This window comes from Charadrius vociferus, unplaced genomic scaffold (assembly GCF_000708025.1).
Source record: "Charadrius vociferus isolate BGI_N301 unplaced genomic scaffold, ASM70802v2 scaffold423, whole genome shotgun sequence".
NCBI lineage: Eukaryota > Metazoa > Chordata > Aves > Charadriiformes > Charadriidae > Charadrius > Charadrius vociferus.
In genome coordinates, this window is record NW_009648149.1 from 3,173,903 (window position 1) to 3,194,603 (window position 20,701).

The 20,701-nt window shown below is 37.4% G+C and overlaps 1 protein-coding gene across 1 annotated transcript in view; it reads left to right on the plus strand.

The window, feature by feature from the left end:
• Positions 1–20,701, plus strand: part of ITGB3BP (integrin beta 3 binding protein (beta3-endonexin)) — a 29,708-nt gene that overhangs the window by 7,015 nt on the left and 1,992 nt on the right. The window contains exons 4-8 of the mRNA XM_009884008.1: positions 2,495–2,633; positions 9,679–9,751; positions 13,164–13,242; positions 14,385–14,478; positions 16,497–16,556. Coding sequence (XP_009882310.1) covers positions 2,495–2,633; positions 9,679–9,751; positions 13,164–13,242; positions 14,385–14,478; positions 16,497–16,556 — 445 coding nt within the window. The remainder of the gene's footprint in view (positions 1–2,494; positions 2,634–9,678; positions 9,752–13,163; positions 13,243–14,384; positions 14,479–16,496; positions 16,557–20,701) is intronic.

Sequence of the window (20,701 nt, forward strand, 5' to 3'; positions counted from 1 at the left end):
TGTAGCTTTGTGATCTGATATGACTCACATCCTGATATGACTTGTGGCTTTCATACATGTTACCTGGTTACTGCTTTTGCCACCAGAACACCTCTCTTGAAATCTAAAATTGCTGGAGTTAAATTTTCCAGGGAATGTTTGTGGGACCTTGAACCTTTGAGGTTTAGGCCTTCTTGTCTTTCCATTCTGTACTGTGCTCCGAACCCAGACTGCCTTTGCTCTCAACCATGTCCCCGGTAGCCCCAGGAGATTCATGTGCTGAGAAATCCTTACTGGACTTGAATATTTGTATATCGTTTTTTAAATCTGGTTTTAAAAGGAGTAGGATGGGGGTCTTATTCCAGCAAAACAGGACAACATATGGGAAGTATGGAAAGGGAATAAATGAGTTATTAATTTGAAATTGCAGTGGAAATGTCAGATATCAAAGTGCAAATATCAGGTTGTCTGCTTTTTTTTTTTTATTTATTTCTTTTTTCCCCAACTTGGCTTAAGTACTGTGTGTTCTTTAATGAATATAAACCCCAGATCCTCACCTTGTATTTCATTCATGGCATTGAAACAGTGTAATATGCTTACCTATTATACTTTTTCTAACATTAATAAATGGAACAATAAATGGAACTTCAAGAAATTTCAGAATAATCATGTACAATAAAGCTTCCAATGAAGAAATACTGTATGAAATTGAGTGATTGTTATGAGTGACATGAAGACAAATGGTACATACTCAGTTTCATGGGTGGAATGAGGCTCAAGTTGGTAGAAAAGACTAGTTTTTTGGGAAGCGGATGAGTCATTCTTTGCTTGCTACAGTTGCAAAAATAGAGATAAATTTGCTCCTCAAATGCAAAGACCCAGGACTGTAACAAATTAAAAAATGAAGAAATCTCTTATTCTGTCCTTCTGTGGGATTTGCTTTGATGATACTATGTTTCCAAGGGGGAGGAAAATGATTAAACCATAGAAAAAAGTGTCTGTTTCACTGCATTTTGACAGCCCTTCTTTAAGCCCTTGAAAAAGTTTTGAAAGGGACTGGAAAAAGTGGTTTTGCCCCAAATGTCCCTTTAGTCTTTGCATGACAGATGTTAATACAGTGAAATCAGCTGTGTAGTGCTTGCATTCTCCACTTGAGAGGTGGCTAGTCTTGTTTAGAAGCAGTAGTTTACATGCCTGCGGACTTTATCTCCCTGAAACGACAGGTAGGCAAGAATGGGAACGCTGGCATTCTGAAGCTGTTTTCCAGCTTGCCACATGGTGTACCTTCCAGTCTTCTGTTTAATTATTGGCTCAGCTGGATATGGAACAGTGAAGTATTGTAGGTCTGGTAGTATGAATGCTTAATACTTCAAATTCATCTACCTGGAAAATCCTGTAGCCACTTGATCAGTGGTTTCTAAGAGTGTAAGATGACATTAAGATGCTGCTGGTGCTAGTGGAGTCTCCTTTAAGTGGTACATATATATGTATACTTCTATGTACATCTCCTTTTTGACAGTCATTGATGGTGTCATTTAAAGCTGCTAGACTTCTTAGTTGGAATCCAGTTGTTACTAGAGCAGAAGCCCTTTATGTGCAAACCAAGTGTGGTATCGGTTTGTTTTTTTTCTTCTGTATATTAGTAGTGCAGTGAAATCCCAGTTTCTCAGAGTTGCAATTCAGCATCCAATCTAGACTGAACTGTGTCCCAGATAATCCCGGTTAATATTTCAGAATTCCAAACTAGTTCTTCTGAAAACTAATGTGCACAATTCCTTTAACATCGTTAAATAGCTCCTTTTATATCATTAGACATTGAAATCCTAAGACAGAGACAAAATTTTGGATTTAAGGGACTCACTTGGGTTTATTTTTAATTAACACTTGGTTAGAAAATCATTAGAAATAACTATCTTTTGATAGAATTAAAATCTAAAAATAGCTGCTTGTAGTTCATGTGCCTTAAATTCTCAATACTACAGGAAAAATAATACCAGCTTTTGACCACTTAAAAAAAAAAACCACAAAAACTAACAAACAAACAAAAAAGCCACCCAAAAAACCACCCAGGTGTTCATGCCACAATACCTAAATCTCAGAACACCACATACTTTTTGTTTACAAAAACTGGGAGCCTCCTGTTTGAAGGACTTTTTATTCTTTTGAGTAAAACTAATGTGAACGAGGAGGGGGAGTGACAGAGCAGCTTGGTGAGCACCTGGCAGCCAGCGAAGGTCAACCCACCACAACATCTAACGTGGGCTTTCCATAAACGGGAGTACATAAAGTTAGGAATTACTTAGAAAAATCTATTACCGGGTGGTAAATGTTCAGAGAGGCTTTGTCTGGTTTGGGGTGCAATATATGTAACTCTACCAATAGGAAAGGTAGAGGCCAGCATGTATTTAATTTGCAGAAGGAAAGAGTACAACTGTTCTAGGTTTAGATCGACATAGGTAGGTCTTTATCTTTAGCCAATATTCATCCAAATTCTTTGTCTTTTGCTATATTTTAGCCATCTGATGCAACACCTTTGAAGGCCAAAAAGAAAAATCTAAACTCTTACTCACCGACAACAGGAACACGCCAAATGAGTCCATTTTCGTCTCCCACGAGTCATAGTGCACAAGATTTCAGAAATCACCCATCAAATGGTTAGTTGAACGTTCTGTCTTTCTTACTGCAACATTTTTCTGGTTACTGGCTTGATTTAGTAACATGTCTCATGTGGTATGTTTGACTTCTGTTTCCTCTTAAAGAATTTTAATCTCCTTTGGAAAAGCTGATGTTGAGTTTTAAAGCTTGAATCTTTTCAGTGTAAATCTTGGGGGTGTTTATGAAACAAGTTTTGCTTTCTGTTGATCAATATTAAAAACGTTTGACTTTGGCTCAGCAAAAAAACCCCGCGCCGGCATTTTTGTCAATAATTCCGTTAATTCCACTGGTTAGGAATGTTTATGCTAGCCATGTCCTTTGTTTGCTTTCTTTCTAAGCCCCAGCTTTCATTGGCAGAACTGGTATGTGCTGCTGACAGTGACTTTGTTCTTCTTTGGATTATAGGGGCAGATGTTCTGAGGTTGCTGTGTGCTATGTGCTACTTGAGATTATTGCAAGGAAGTCTCTTGCAAGGTGGTGTGATCCATTGTTTATAATACACAGCTCAGGTCTGCGCTCTCTTGTGGTCCGGAGAGCTGGAAAGAAAAGATGTGTGCAGTTGATGCATGTTTAATTCTGTGGCCTTTTAAGAACTATGTTGAGATTTGCAATGTAAGTCCTGGTTTGTGTATTTCCAGGTTTCCAGTGGTAAATGCTTGCACGTATGCGTGCATACATACATATAGCATTTCTTAGCTCCGAGTCTTTCTCTATGAATATTGAAAGTTACGTAGATTTTACCAATCAAAGCTAAAAGGGAAGTTCTGTTAGTTAACCTCTTCTGCTTTGCATTCTTTTATGTAATTTTTTGCTATTGTTTTTTCATAGTAAGGCTCTTCAAGGCAATTTTTAATTAATCTAAGATAACACTGCATGTAATTTGCTTTCAGAAAATATTCCTTTATATAATTACATTATTTCCGGTTCACTTTAGAATATGTGTCCACTTCGTTAACACAGTCACAGTTTTTGATGTAGACAAACTATGACTGCTGCTCAAGAAGTATATTTTCAGTAGACTAACCTGCTTTTATAGCTATATAGGTTGTGGGCTTTTTAAGTATTAAGGAACCGTTAGGTCATCTCGTGTGACTTTTTTATATTACAAAAAAAAAATACAGAGACTTTCTTGTCATCTTTCCAATATAGAGCCCAAGAGCTCAAATAAAAATTTCTTTGCAGTACAATTCCTAGAAAGATGGTTAAGTCTTGATTTGAAGATCCAAATTATTTAAAAAATAATAATAAGAATAAAAATCCATTACATCCCTTTTTAGCAAGTTCCTTGTTCAATTACCTTCACTGTTACAAAAAAAAAAAAAATTCTCCCGTCTGATTGTGAATTTGTCTGGCTTTAATTTTCAGCCATCAGTTCTTGTTATGCCTTTTTGTTGGGTTAAAGAGCTTTTTATGCCCCATATATTTTGGAATTTATGTGCAGTAATTGAGGCCTCACTAACATTCATGAATTATGATGAGTAGAAATATTCTGAGCAGGATAGAATAACCACTGTTTGAAATTTATCTAGATGTCTGAAGATTTTTGCACTAGTTATTTCACCATATGCTCTCATGATGGATCTACAAAAGTGGATTTTTCCTTCCAGGAAAAAAGAGATTTTGTGGTTTGGGTTTGGTGGTGTTTTTTTTTTTAAAGGAATGTGATCAAGAAATTTTGGGATTCTGTTAAAGCTGTCTGACCAAAAAATGAAAATTACTGGAAGCCTTCAAGCTGAAAATACTACAATCTATGAGCATTACATCTCTTTTCCTTAATAAAAATAGCAGAGAACTTAAGGGAGCATGGAAGTATCAGGCATTTTAGTGACAGTATAGCTATGCATAGTTACAGGCCTGTGTGCAGAGGTTTTGTTTTGTTGGGTTTTTTTTTTCCCTAATTAGTAGTCATGCTAGGAAACTAAACAGAAGCAGCTATATCCTAATTCTTTCTTGTACTGGCAGTCTTCATTATCAGCTGGCTTTGTGTCCTTGTTACCTGTTTATCAAACAGTTTTAACACAGTCGGGTTTTTCATAAGCCCTTGCTTATGAAAAAATACCTGGTGTATTGAAAAGACCTCTATCTTAGAACACACTCCCCTTCACAAAATTTGAGATATATGCAGCCAATGTGTTTAATTTTGTGTCCTTTTGAGAACTACGTTAAGATTTGCAGTGAAAGGCCTGATTTATGGACTTCCCGGTTTGGGATGGAGGGAGTAAACCTCTGTCTACCAGAAAGTAAGGATCTTTGCCACTGTGCTTACCCTGTCTTGTGAACAATTCCTCCTCTCAAAACCAATGGCTGCTTCTTCATTCCTAAAAAGATGATTATTTGGCACAGTGGGTATCTCCACACTCCCACTTACTTCACATCCAGAAATCTTAAGTGACATTTAATGAGCCCTTCAAAGTATTGACCCCTGCATTCTTAAAAGACTATAAACAGTCTCTTTTTGGGATTATTTTCCTCTTCAACGATGTTGCTTAAAACATTGTCCTAAGTATTCCCACAGATACCCCTGGTTATGTGTTGAATTTTCTCCTTGGAATTTAAACCGTTAGACAGCAGTCTAACCCCGCTGTTTTCCAACTTTCTTCTTACTGTGAAAAGTAACTCTTCCAGTGTGCAGCATTGACTTAGTTTGTCAGGGAACTTATGTCTTTGACATATAAATTTATCTGTTCTAATTTTCTACAGAGAGAGAAGTATTTTCAAAGTATTCCCAGGTCAGATTTCCATGGCGGTCTCTGTTTTCATCAGTAAAAAGGAAATTTTGTGTTTGCATGTATTAACTCCTACACCAGTCTCAGGATTTGAAATGAATGACACGACATGGATCCATTGAAATGGACGAAATGAAGAGCCTATGTGTCTTCCCGCACTGCTCGTGGTAAATCTGAATCTCTTCATCCTGTACGAAGAAATGTTTCAATGAGAAGAGCTGCCAATAGCTGTTCTCCGTCAGATCAGAGATATGGCTGTTGTTAGTGCGATCAATTGGTATACCTGTACTGGCAGCTGTAATGTCGTGGAAAGGTCAGCTCATACCGTACTTCAATTAATTGTTTTGTCGTGGTGTGGCATCCTATGTTCTCACCCAGAATGGAGCAGTAAGTATTCAGATTCAAGCAAAGTGACCGTGCGTTATACCTAGCCGCTGCTGATCGCTGAATTAAGATTGCCTGTATCCTGAGGGAAGAATCCGATTAGAACAATCTATGTCCCCAGTGACTACAGTCTGAGGCACTGGGAGCAGTACACTTTCTGTTAGTGTCATATGGTTATAACACTATGGTTATAGCACATACCACATCACAAAAGCAGTTCTGAAAAAAAACCCAACTTCTACTTTTTTATGTATAAATGCAGATTTTAATTTTGTGGCTGTCTGCAGAATATGAAACTATACCTCAGCCCGACTGGATATCCACCTGCACTTTAACACTTATCTTTGCAAAAAGCTTTTGAAATGGTATATAATGATAGCAGATACAAAATTAAAAATGCTATGGCCCTTTAGATATGTTCTCTTGAATATCCCTACATGGTTGTAATTACCTGCTTTAATGACCTTCTTTAGTTTTAGTCGATGCTTTTTTGGTGACACAACACATGATAATACACAAACGTTTAAATCTACTACAAGTTTTAAAACTTTTTCAGCATCTCTGCATTTGTATTACATGCCTTATCTCTTAGATGAAAGAAAAAAGGGGCAAAATGTCTTGCATTAAAATGCCTGTATATTAGGATGTCAATGGGAAAGGTGAACATGTACTGTATGTCTATACAGATATTAAGTATGGACATAGGGGAACATTCTTTTTGCCTATAAAAAGACACATCACATGACCATAGCTGACATTTAGATGGATAATTATTCAGTAATGTAGTACTAGCCATCTTTTTTTTTTTTTTTGTGGGTTCATATAGCTACCAGATGGTAGTATACAAGGCTTCCTTTTATATCACAGGTTTCAGGTTGTCCTTTTGAACCGACAATTGCTTTTCTCCTTCGGAAAAGACACTTTTATTTTAAGTGTTGTGGTGTTTTAATAGATTATGCATATCACCTGTAAGTAAGGTGTTAGAGTATAATCAATGTTCTATTTTTCTGTGACCAATATGTAAGAAAACAACAGAATAAAAATTATTACAAAATGAATGCCATTAGCTATGAAAACTTATTTTGCCTTATGTGAAATACACAAAGTAACATACATCTATCTCACTGAGGAGACAGATTGAAATTACTTGTCTTATGAACATGACTTTCTTTTGAATAACAGTGTGGAGGAGTGCCTCAAAAAAGACTAAATATTTACGGAATGCTAAGATTGTTTCAAAAGTAACATTTATTTTAGGAGAAGACATGAACCAACCCAGTTATAACATAGTGTGTCTTTATGATGTTGTCCTACATATGTCCTATTGGTCTGCCTGATAATTCATATATTGCCTAACTACCTCACAACCCAGATAGTGTGTCTTTATGACGTTGTCCTACATATGTATATATTGCCTAACTACCTCACAACCCATTTGTGACATAAATTTCCAAAATAACAGAACACTGAATCTTCTCTAGTTTCTCATCTAACTAACATATTGTTTGCCTAACATATTTTTAAGATTTATTTTAAATTGTTTTATTTTTATTCAAATCAATCCAGGGTTTTGCCATTCCATAGTACTGGTCTAAAAGTAGTATCTGTTTGATAATTGATGACTGATTAAGTGCAAGTTCTATGAGTACTTAGATTTAAAATGAAATCTTTTGGGATCTTAACCTTTAGCTACTGTAGTGGAACAGCTTAAACTTTTATAGCATCTTATCACTCTGAGGTATTTCTAAATGTTTTACAAAATATTAAAATTAAAAATTTATCCTTGAGTGCTGATACTTGTATGTCATAATTTGGATCTAGCAAGAAGAAATCAAAGTGGTTAATGCTTAGTGTGGCTTCTCTTTTTTAATCTGAGACGTATTACAGTGAAACGTGAAAAGCACCTCTTTCCGGAGGGTCTGTTCTAGCATCGATGCATTTGTTAGGGCCACGGTAAAGAGCTGTTATGGTTTCCTCCAAATCTTTCACTGAGAGGTGAATTTTACCTTACAGCAAGAGCTGCTGAATAGGAAGCATTCATAAGAACGTGTATGTGTCTGTTGGAGGGACAGTGGATAAGAACTAATTGAAAACACGTTGTGAATTTCTTTGGCACCAGAAAAAAAAAAAAAAAGTCTTTCTTGGGTTTTGGCTAGATGAGTGTAGTCTGATTGGCTACAAGTGCAGTGAAGTCTAAAGCTTAATTACTAGTATGCAATTCTGAATCACTAATTGTCAAAAGCACTAATGATCTCGTTTAAGTGGAAAACTTATCAGAAAAAAAGAATGAACACATGAATTATTCCTCTCCTCCTTTGTGTGTATGCATACACCTCCACCATTTTGTCTTTAATAAAAATCAGAGCCAAAAGAAATCCACTGCACGTTGTCCAAAAAAGGGACCTTTACACTGCAGTAAAAAATGAGAGACTGAGTGTGTGACTGATACTGTAGAGGCGGGAAATTCTTAAGGTGGAAGTTACAAAAACTCCACACTATATGATGTCTTCAACTTCAGCCACAACTAAAGAGAAATTGTTTCTGCTATTTGGATGTGACCTCTTTATTGCTGAAACCTAGACAGATATAACACTTATAGCGTTGAAAGGTGACCGTATAGACTGTGTGGAGCACAATATCATGACTAGTTATGGTCTCCATAGTTTCAGTAGATTCACCAAAGACTATTGTACTGTGGGATCCTATCAAATGTGACAGTATATCCTGTTTTTTAAGGATTAGTTAGGAGGAATGAAGTACTTTTTTCTGCTAGTCCATCACGGTCCTGATGTGCTAATTGGAGGGCAAGCAGAATTGACAAGCTTTAAAAACAATAGTAATTGATAGACAAGATAAAATTTTAATCTCTTTTTGTTCTAATGCGATTTCTGTCTGAATTGTATAGGTTGTGATAAGTTGTGTAAATAGATGTAAATTCAGAAAATCTTTTCTGATCAGAGGCGTATTGTTATACATAACAATGTACATAATGAGGCCTTTGTAAATGCTGTTGAACATTGTCAAGTAGATAGCAGCCAGTGAGCCAAAGATGTTATTTTAGTGCAGCACTAACTTTCTTAATCTGATCAGCATCACTGAAAACATCGCCCTGTCCACCTGCTTTGGGAAAGCAGTCTGTGTTATATGCTTGTCTTGGAATCATTTAAGAATCATTATCATTTAAGAATTCCCAACCTACAGTGACAGAAAGGATGTCCGCCAACAACACCACAGGTTTTATTAACAAATCCATGGGAATGGACTTTTGTGGTAATACTCTGTTCCTGTTTCCTGATGTAAACATGCAACTGCTCAAAATATCAGTGCACTGAAATGTAGAAATATGACTCGCCATGCAGAATAATGGCAACTGGCATGTGATTTATCATGCCCCATCATATGACAAGCTAGAATATTATATTGTCGTTATAGCATGCCAGAGCCTTTGGACGTAATTTGCAGTATCTCTTTGTAGTTGTTTACAAGATGGAATTGGGGACCAGGCACTTTTTATTAAAGGAAAATGGAGGTTTCATTGCTCAGTCATTATAGTATTTTCATGATAATGCTCTGTGCTAATATGCTGTATTTAGGCAGTTAATAGGATGAAAAGCTTATGAGTAGAACACAGTAACTATGTGTCAGAATTATACTAACTTCCAGTTATTAATACTATAATCCTAAGGTTTCCACAAACATAAATGTAATGTGAATTGATGAGAGGTCAAATTACACAAGAGCAAATTACAGTGAAATTAAGAGTGTTTCATTACAAGGGAATCTGTCCCGCTTCATGAGTGAGTTTTGGTTTTTTCTCTTCCTAAAAGGTCATTGAACAGTCAAGGTTCATACTAATGCCTCTGTCATGTGCTTCAAATGCTCAGTATCTTATTTTTGTCTTTATTGTTTCTTTTCTTTCTTGTGAACCTCCTAGGAGATGGAGCTGAGCAGAATCATTCAGAAAGCGGATTATCCAGAAGAGGGCAGCCTCAAACAGAGGAGGATGCGTAAGTGTATTAAGTGCGTTGCGGGTGCAGTGCCGTGATTTTTACTTACGAAAGAGCAATATTTCATACAGAATTAAATTAATAGCAATTATTTTTTAATACTTCAAATTCCATGTGATTGGGTATTCAAAGGGACTGACTGGCAGTTGTAGGCACAGATTAATGCAGGGTTCGCAATACAACTGTCCAGCCAGTTCTGTCTTGCACTGGTAGTGTGGGGCAGATGACACTGCCAGTTACAGGAGTCACACTCATTACTACACAATGAAGTATCATAATTAAACTACTGAAAGAAAGGTATGCGTTGCCTTTCCAGACTGTTCTGAAAGCGTACATTCCTTTATCATATTTTTGGAGGCATTATGCAGGACCCTTTTTTATTAAAAACTAGGCACAGATGGTCATGGTGAAACTTCATGTTTGCTTTGCAAAATCTTGTAAAATTCTTGTCTTTTCTGACACAGTCTTGTTTCAAGCTATAAGCTTCCCGACATTAATGAGCAGTCCACAGTTAGTAAAGCACTTATTTAAGTGTTTCAGGTGAAGTCTCTGATAAACTACTTTCCTAAACTTGATAGATGTGAGGAAGGAGAAATGATAAAATGTGTTAAAAGTAAGGCTGCTAGCGTCTCATTTTGTTAGTATTGCTTGATCTTTTCTGTTACAGAAAACATATTTAATTGCTTATAACATTGCCAAATCTCAGCTGAAAAGTGAACTGAAATTTTCTGTACCAACAGTGAGATGTCAGGCTTAAATGCATTATCTATTTCAGCCAAAACAAACACATCCATCCCTAAGAGTTAAACAAAGGAAATATTTGGTTTATCTATGATAGAACTTGGTGAAAAAGTGGAAAGCTGTGAATCTCTAAGTTAGATGGTGTCAGGATACTTTTCATCTTTATGGGAAGTTACCCAATTCGGAAATCCTGGAAGTTACGAGGTTTTTTTTAATATGGAAATTGTATATGCTCATTAAAACTACTTTGAGTTTAGGCTTTAGTCGAGCTAAAGATCTGAAAGTTTCCTTCCTCAATGAGCATGTTTGTACTTCTTGCTCCTAATAAAATATTATCCTAGATAATCCCCTGTCCATTTCCAACCTTTTTACTCAACTGAAATTTCATTCACCAGACACTCTTGTGATCTCTTATTAGCAAATTTTTTGAAAAAAAAAATAATATTCCTTATTCTCATTCTTCTTCAATACTGTCTACATTTTTGTTTTTGAAATCTTATTATCCTGTTGTGTTGTCCTGCCTTTTTAGTTGATGCTTCAACTTGTCCGCTGGTGCAATCTTGACGTGTATCTTTGAGATCTTCACGAGAAAGTCTAATTCATGGCTCAGCATCAGCATGGCTATACCACATCTCTTCTTCTCTCCTCTACAACTTTTTTTTTTTTTTATCATTCTGTGTAATATGTCTGTCCTTTATTTCGCCGGTGCCTGTGTGTCCAATTCCAATTGGTATATAAATTCTCCTGTCTGTAGGTCGGGCACACTTTCTCTCCCAAAATCTGAGGTGCATTTCCTGTTACCCCAATTTGTCACTAAGAGCTCAGCTCTCAGTGTAATGCAAACCTCCATTGCCCACATACTCCTTTGTTGCGCAGCTTCTTTGTGCTTTCCTTGTGTTCCTGCTTCTGACAACAGGTCATACCGTAAGTCCTGTTGGTATTGAAGGCAGAGCGCAGCTGCTGTGCTGCAGCTTGTGTTACTGGAAGAAGTATCACCATGCTAGCACGGTATTCGTGCAGGCTGGTTAACCGACATTAAAGAGTTGGGGGTTTGTACTTGGGTGAGTTTCTTTCATCATATGCTTAAGTAGACATTGATTCTGTTGTTCTGCTTCTGTATTCTGTTGTATGTATTAAATACTTGTATCACAGTTGTACCTGGTGCCCCAGATGAAAATAAATACCCTTGGGGCTAGATATTTTACGCATGCGTTTCTTTTTTACTAACAAATAATATTTGTGACATTTATTCAACTAAATATTATGTTTCTTATGTTTGAAATTGTAGCTCTTCCTTTTGATTATTGCACTTGAACTCTCAATGTGTTTGTTGGTTTTTTTTTCTTGTAATGGATGCTTTCCCTCACCATTAGCTTGACATTTCTTCGGCGTAGGATAGTAAGTATCTTCTGACTGGTGGAGCTTGACAGGTAGTAGAATTGTTGGGATGGCATGTTAGATAGTAAAGAATAAAATCTTACAGCTATACCAGTGGAAAGCTGTAAATGGATTAATTGGGGGGGGTTGTGGTTCAGTAAGTCCCTTGGTCAAGACATTGAACTCAGTTCTTAGTGACAGTAACCTCGAATTGCGGAACAATTTGAGTAATCATAGTCTTCATTGACACGTAAATGTTTCCATTCAATAATTCAGTATGTTTTTTAAAAATTGCAAGATTTGCAGAAGACTAGCAGCTAGTGACATGCCAGTAAAACACATTTATAAACTAACATCTACACAGTAATATTTATGTGAACTTCCATACACTTTATTTTTACAGGTGGAAAATATGTTGTACACTACACTGATATTAGCATTTTCTTTTCTGCATAGTCTTTTCTTTCCACTTTGAAATACAACAGTGATAAGTTTTTCTGCTACTGGAGTTCTGGTTTTAAATTTGGGGTTTCTTATAAGGGTGATTCTCTTCTCCCTTCTGTGGGAGGAAGCAGTAAATAGATTATTTCTGTTGTCTCCATTTGATTTGCATGTTTAACTGGTTCAAAGAGAAAATATCCTAAACATGCATTGCAGGATTTTTTTGCATACATATTCAGTGCAAATCTTTAATCATGCATTAAAGTCTGCCATTTAGATCTAATCTGATTGTAGATTATTTTAATTTTTATTGCAAAATCCATTAAACTTTGAAAGCTGCACATCTTTACACTGGTAGTAAAATATATTTGTGGCTTAAAAGTGGGGATAGTGCAACAAAGCCGAACAAATAACATTATGCGATGTCGTTCCTGTTGGGCTCAATTTTAACTTCTCATGTTTCCTATGGCTGTAAGCAGTGTGGTACAGTCTTACAGTCTGTGGGTTTGGGGAGCTCATCCTCGTGATTAAATTCCTGTTCCTAGGAACAAATGAGTTGAATTCCTGTTTTTACCATTGTTTTCTTGCACAATCCTCTAATATTTCTGAACCTGACTTCCTATCCTTAAAATTAGGATATATGTATTTTTGGCAGTTTGCATATGAATCCTAACCAAAGGCAGGTTATATTTGGTGTTATGTGACACAATCAGGTTGCACAGCCCATCTGTTCACAGCTTATCTAGATCCATGCTGATTACAAAGGGAAGAAACTCTGGGAAACATTGTAAACACTGATTTTCAGCAAGTGATGTGGCTAATTGAAATGGTTTTATTTTAACTTTTTATGCAGGTTCATGGAATTGCAGTCCAAAGTGGAAAACTCATTGGTTAGAATTCTGAAAATAAGAGCAAATCTGACAAGCCTACAGGTCTGGTTTACACTGATTTGGGGTTTTTTTTGGTCTGCTTTACACTGATTTGGGTTTTTTTTTAATCTGCTTTTAATATAGGTTTTGAAATAAAAATGAAAATCTTATATGTAGCATTTGAGTTTTAAGAAATAGAGAAGTAAATAAAATTCTTGAAACTGGGCAGGTTTGACTTGGAAACCCAGAAAATGAAAAAAAAAACAGATTATTTTTTTAAAAAAACTAGAGGAATTGCTTTTCCAAGTACACCATTTTTAATTTGTATCACTCCTCATTTTGTACATGAATAAAAGCATATGAAGTAGTTATCAACTATTATTTATAACTTGAAATATGAATTATTACTGCATAGATTTTTATGTCCTTGAAGATTAAATATCTCTTTGTGTTGAAGTGATAGTACTATTTAATTTACCACTAATGTATCATCATTTAATAGTCTGTTTAATACATGCTAAAATGCAAATCACTTGCTGTTTTATTCACATTTAGTTTCCTGAATAAATTTAGCACAAGGTTGGCTGCTGTATATCAATATCTGAGAAATAATTCAGTGTACCAAAGTATTGCATTGATTTTTTTTTACTTGCATATGGGGTCTGAGAATGTTTTATTTGTGAAAAAGACTGATACTAATTTCAAATATTTTAATTGAAATGATTATTTTGAAAACTCTATTGGAAAATCCTTTATATTTCTCATGAGATTGATAGTGTATGTTTTTAGATCCACCATGAAATGCTGAGGAGTGTGTTCAATAGAATCTTAAATGCTTGTAGATTTCCATTTTACTAACATATTATAGCAAGCTTGTACATGTGCCAAGATTGCTTTTCTGCGGATCAAGTGTTAATCTGTTTAAACAGCTGAAGACTTACGAATGAAGCGTAAATAACGAGATTTTTAAGTAACACTTTCAAAGGCACCTGAATGCCATTTTCAAAAGTAGCGTATGTTCTTACACCCTTAAACTTCTTAGTCCCGCTGACTTTCTGTGAGCTGGAGTTTCACGCATCATTTACGGCCTATGAAAAATTTCCAAAAGCCCTTTCTTTCGGATGTTTTTAATAAGTTGTAGATGTCGAAGTAGGTAGTTTGGGAATGAGATTTAACAATGCCTTTAATTATGGTTTTTTTTCCAGGCTTTAGAGGGCAGTAGAGAGCTTGAAAATATTATTGGTGTCTCTGACTTGTCTTGCGTCTTGAGTGCTGAAGTGCTGAAAACCCAAGTGCTAAGTAAGGAGGATTTTCAATAATATGTATCCCCTTTATAACAATTTAACAATGATCACTCCAAACGTTTCCTTGAGTCATACTCTGCTCTGTGGTACCATGGAGCGTTATACCCCAGGACTCTGATGTGAGTTCTTTTGGTCAGGACAAATACACCTTAAAAGTCCTTTGGCTTCGACCCGGGGGCATAAAAGAAAGGCACCCCCATCGGCCCACTCTTCTAACTCACAGGCACAGATGGGGAGGAAAAACCTGCAAGAGCAACACCTTTTCTTATGTAAATAGTTAGATACTTAGTGGGTAGTTAGCTAGTGATTAGGCTAAACGTTTGCACTTTGATTGCATTGCCTTTCTTCTCTTTTTGCGAGGAAGTTGTTTTGTTTGTTTGCCTGTTAGGAGGATTAGACCAAACATAGGTTTCCAGGCTTTAAAAATTGCTATTCATGTGTCTTTAAATGATGGACATACCAGATGCTTATTGTGTTGGGATAAAGGCACTTTACAGATGGCACATCTGTAATACTTTTCCAAAGGAACCCAGAAAGCCAAAGATTCTCATTTATACCTGCCCATTTTAGGAGACTTTTTAGCCTTCCTCCAAATCGGAGGTTCCTGGGACATGTGAATCCGCAGTAGTGAAAAGTGCATTCATACTTCTCTTCCCAACTGCCTCTGCAACTAGAAGGGTAGTCCGTGATGGGGTAATATTCTAATGCAAAAAAACTTATGTTATGGATAATTGCAGGGGAAAAAAAAAAAAAAAAAAGGCTGTTTGCCTTCAGGGAGAAGAAATAAAGATTTCCCTTACCAGGTCATTCCTTTGAGAGTTAAAAGGAGCGAAAGGTAACTGTAGGCACCAAAGGGGCCCCAGTCTTTCTGCTTCAGAACAGTCTGTTCATTTGTTTTCACAATAGCAACACCTTTTACCTGTACCCACATGACATGTTTATGGTACAGGTATGTGTCTGAGACTGCGTTTGCCTACCACTACTTCTCCTCAAAGTTTTGCATCTTTGTTCCTGTAGGCTTTTTGTACCAACCTCTGACAATCTAGTTTCCAGCTGACCAGGGAATATGAAAAATATATGCATATAGATAGTCGCTGTATCCAGTCTCTGGACAAGCATACAAAGATGATAAAACAGTTTCTTAACCTGCAGCAAATGTGATGTTGTGCCGCTACACGTTATTCTACAACCTGTCTGGTTGCTTTGTTTTCTTCAGAGTGTAAAAACACTGCTGTAGGAAAGCAAAACCTAAGGAGACTGTGACTGCTGCTTTGTTTGCAGTTGGAAACGGGTGGACAGTAATGCCACAGGTGCTAAAGAATTTTTGGTACCAAAGAGCACTGAAACTCTTCTAAGGCATTAGGTGCATGCACCCCAGCAGTGGAATTTATGCACCATGCAATTCCAGCAGCTACTGTTGTCTAAATTACCATTTCTTTCCTGATTTGTATTCCAGTGCTCATTCAGTTTTCATTTTGCATGTGTATACACTGTACTAGTTCCCACTGTAATGCATATAACCAGATGCTTTCTTATACAAACCAAAGTTTTGTGAAAATAGTCTGTGTTTACGTTACTACCCTACACTGTGGATAGGGCAGTAAGACTGCGTATCCAGGAGAACGTTGTAAATGATATGTCGGACCTATTGTTGACACTTTCTTTTACGTCCACTTTTTCCTGTTTGCTTCTCATTGCCTTCAAAATGGGAATCATCTTTCCCCCCCTGTCTCTGAATTAGGAACAAAGCACCATGTCAGCACTAGATGACAAAAATGGGAACAAAACATGGTATGAAGCTTGTAAGCACAAGTTCTCAAAATTCTGATCATTTTGAAAATGTTTTGTTATTTTTTTTGACCACAATACATAGATAAGGGGGAGGGGGGTTGCCATCACTTGAAGAAAAATACAAATGCTTTGAAATTGAAAAAATGCAGCACAGCTATTATTTTCTTTGAAATCTCTGGGGCAACATTTATTGATTTCTGATTTATTTATTTATTTGACTAGTGAGTCAAGCCCAAGAACTGCAGCTCTTGAAAAGAAACAATGGAAAACTTCCTGCCCGAGGTAAGAAACTTTTTATAACTCCTGTGTGACAGATGTTTTGGCGATTCCTTTTAATTGATTCCTTCTTAGTTCTTTCCACTTGAAATAAGTTGGGTAACCTCTAGTATGTGAAAACGATGATAATCCGGTGTGTTTGTTGTAAGCATGCAGGCTAGCCTAAACTTTTGCACTACTCACATGTAAGTTTCATCTTTTCAGCTACTTTCATTGTATTGGGTATTTCTCCATCAAAGCGTGCAACGAGAAGTAGTCATTAATGGTCTTGCACTTGAGGCACGGTCTAGAAGTAAGCACAGTCAGGTCCCAGAGAGTTTACATACCTTCTGTGTACGCCGGTTACCCTCATCCTACCTCACTCTCCTCCCTCCCCCTGCGTTTTCAGTGTATAAACCAAGTAGCATAGTCTTTGCAGCAACCCCTTTTTCACCTTATATGTATTGTGAGGTATTTAGCACACTCCAGGGGACTGTGAAATCCTAACTCTTAGGTTTCTTCATAACTGGTGCTGTGAAAATATTTGAAGTTGGTGGCATTTAATATAGTGTGACCCACACAGCCACGTTAGTGCCCTGCCTAGCTGGGAAAGTGGCAGGGGGATACACACAAGACTTTTTTTTTCTCGCACCCAGTAAAATCAACAAACATCCACCACTGATATGCTGATATTTCTGTTATCTTTACGCATTCTATCTTCAAAAAGGGTAAAACCAGAATCAAAATGGGTGACAGCATCTCCACTGCTCTTTCTGCCAGCTTTCCCAACCAGCACGACTGCTTCACATCACTAGCAGCCCCTTTGGTTGTATCTGCTCTTCCACAGGCCTAAATTCTTTCTGCTGCGGAGAATTCTCTTAAAGGAAAGAAAATTGATCAAACTCAAGTTTCCTTGGCTCCAGCAGATTACCATAAAATGAAAAGGAGTGGCATCACTTTCTAAGGAATTTGGCTCATTTGTGCAATCTGCTATTTCTGATTTACAGCTCCCTGTGTCCTTCTGTTCAAATGATCACAGCCCTTCTCTGGCACCGAGAATGGGGAGTGCCATGGGGCATTGCACATTTAAATAGTCATGGCTTCCTTTGTGCACTGCTTTTTGGTGGTCACCAGTATATACATTTAGAGTTCCATCTTTGCTCTAGAAACTAGCTCCTAATGCTAAACATATAGCCAGACTTGTTCGATGAGAAATATTTTGTGAAAGTAGGATGGAAAATAGAATTATAAGTTTAAGTTGACCAATGCCGATTTTGCTTTAATAAAGAATAAATTCAATTTTGGAGTCTTGAAAATACAGTAGTAGGAGAAGCGAAGAAGTATGTGATAAAAGGAAAGCACTCGGAGATGTTTTACTTTGCCTTTTAGTTTTGAATGTGGTTTTTCATAATTATTTTTAATTAGTTATGCTTATGACTGTTCTGTGGCTTGATACAGACGGAATGTCACATTATCATCACATGGTGAGGCATGAAATTTATTTACTTTACATAAACAACCTCAACTTAAAACAACTTAATACAAAACATTCCTTGCTCAATGGGCAGCATTATATAGGACTCAGTATATCATTTTGTGTGACCAACATAAAAAATGGCATCATTGTTTGTCCATGACTAGCATTTACAGTAAACAAAATGTTTTTGAATAGAATGTAAGCAAACTGTAAAGCAACTGCCAAGAGATGAAATCTAGTCAGTATGTTGCAGTCCAAAACATGCTTCATGTGTGTTGAGAACAAATATGTAGGTTGCGATATGCATATTTTAAAGGAAAATTTAAGAGGTTCAGAGTTTCAAGGAGTGAAGATAACGTTCTAAACGGGAAAGTTACTTAAGCTGATTATTACAAATGACACTATTACTTTGCTTCCCAAAAAGAAAAACACGGACACAAACCACGTCCGTGACTCTGTAAGTAAGAAACAACGACAGAGTGTTATAGAAGATCAAATACTTGCAGTGTTAAGGAAGACTGTTTTCAGACTGTATCTTGTAATAAAATGAAAAATACTGTTCTGCGTTGTTGTGCATCCTGCCAAGCCCCTGGGCAAATATCATCACCCCTATTAAGTTTAGTTCTAAACATTCCTAACTTTCATATTGTCTTTAACACAAGTGACTGAAGTTTGTACTCTTTGCAACAGTAGTGGTAGCTTTCCAAAAGACTAGACTAGGGTTAACGAGATAGATTTTTTTCATTTAACACCATTTGAAATGACTAATGAAAGCAAAGCTGGAGAGATGAGGGACCAAGTAATACTGAGTTTCGATTATTTGAAAACTGCGTGTATGTGGTGAAACATAAAACCCTGTTTCAGAAACATGGCAAAATATAGATGCCTCCTTAATAAGCAGAGTTCCTTCTCAAAACAGATAAAATGGTAAGAATACAATATTCCACTGTTTATCCATATTCATGTCAGTTTGAGTTTGGACTTTGTACTGGGTCGTTGCGTACAAGCAACTAAATAGCTTGGCTCTGGACTGCTGGTGGGCTGCTGTGAGTGAGGGTATATCAAGTTTACAATATATTTTGACCTCATTCTCAAATAAAGTAGAATACATTTGTTGACATTTAGACATACTTGGGCGTCTGTCTCCGACCTATCTTTCCTCCTCCTCCTCTTTTGGGATCTTCTGGAGGAGGGGGAAGGGGAATACGTCAGACTTCAGATGTGTGTTTTCAGGAAAGTATCTGTGGATTTTTCTGACTGTAAAAACCCTAACCTAAAAAACACGGGGTCTCAGCTTTGTATCGACTTGCAGGGAAAAAATGTCATTATAGCTTTTGTAGGAAAAGTAAGTCTTGTGAACTGGCTGAGCAGAAATTTATTAAGTGAACTGAATGAGTTCACAAGTAAATTTTTTCAGAAACTGAGTTTCTTTCCAGTTTCCATTCCTTGAGAGCAAATGGAACAAATACCATGATTGCCTTTGCTTACAGCAAACACTCACTTTTCAGGGAAGTGATGAGATGGATGCAGGGATTGCACCTAAGTATGGGACCTTTTTATCCAACAAATCTGTAGACCTCTTTCGTAAGAACCGATACATGAGCTGACTGTAAGGATGAACAATGTGCTCTTGTTTGTGCAAGCCCTCCTTCTAGGCATTTGTGATAGAGGCTTTTCTGAGGTTCAGTTCTTCCATGGTTTTAATCGGTTTGGGAAGAGCTGCTAATGCTGACACAAACAGCAGTTCCTTAGTTTTACCAAAGTCCTTTCGGTTAAACCTTAAACTTTCCAGCAAAAGTTCAACCAGAGCTCTCCAGCAGCCTTTTTGTGGTGTGCATCATCTCTAGAAGCAACAAAGATGACGCTGGACTTTTTTTTTTCAAATAGATTATTATTAGATGGAGACTTAGAGCTTGTGTTTGTGAACGATATGCTTGCTTTGGTTCTTCACACCAAAGGTCTGGTTTGGTGTTCTGCCACGCATCAGAATGTCTGCTCAGAGTTAATGTCCCTGCACGGTGTTTAGAAGAGAGATGATGGACATCGCTGCTCTTTCACTTCAGTCCTGCAGCCAACCAAGATAGGAGTTGCCCTCTTGGCCTACTCGGAAAGGCTGAGAAACTAAGACAGAAATTGAATTAAGCATTAATATTTTCTGAAAATACACTCTTAAAGGCTGCTATCCAAGTTCAGTCAGCCCAGAACCAGAAAGCCTGGATGCCCAAGACTGCGTAGGCCAGAACTGACGCTTACGCAGACTAGATCTGGAGTGCATACCCGCCTTTACCATGGGGCAGAGAACCCTTAGGCCAAGAGTCCTCTCGTGGCCAGAGGTGGCACGAAGGGGCTGCTGTTGGGCAGTCCGTTGCAGGATTTCCTCTAGCAGAGCGGTCACCGTGACTGGCACGGCTTATGTCCTTAAGGTGCGGGTGAATGGCAGAGAGTAAAGAGAGAGGTTGTGCGGAGGCACTGCGCACGTTCCCAGCTGGTAGGTGATTCCTTGGAGCTGAAACCAGCCGATGGAAATGAGCGTACCCTTTCAGCAGTGTGTTCTATGTCATCGGTGAGACAGCCTCAAGGAATCCTGACCGTGTTTATGTGGTGCGGGAGGGAGCCTGGCCTTGTTCATCTGCTCCTCCGTGTGGAAGACCTATCTGTATTTCTGCTCATGAGGACTTTTCTACAAGTAGACATG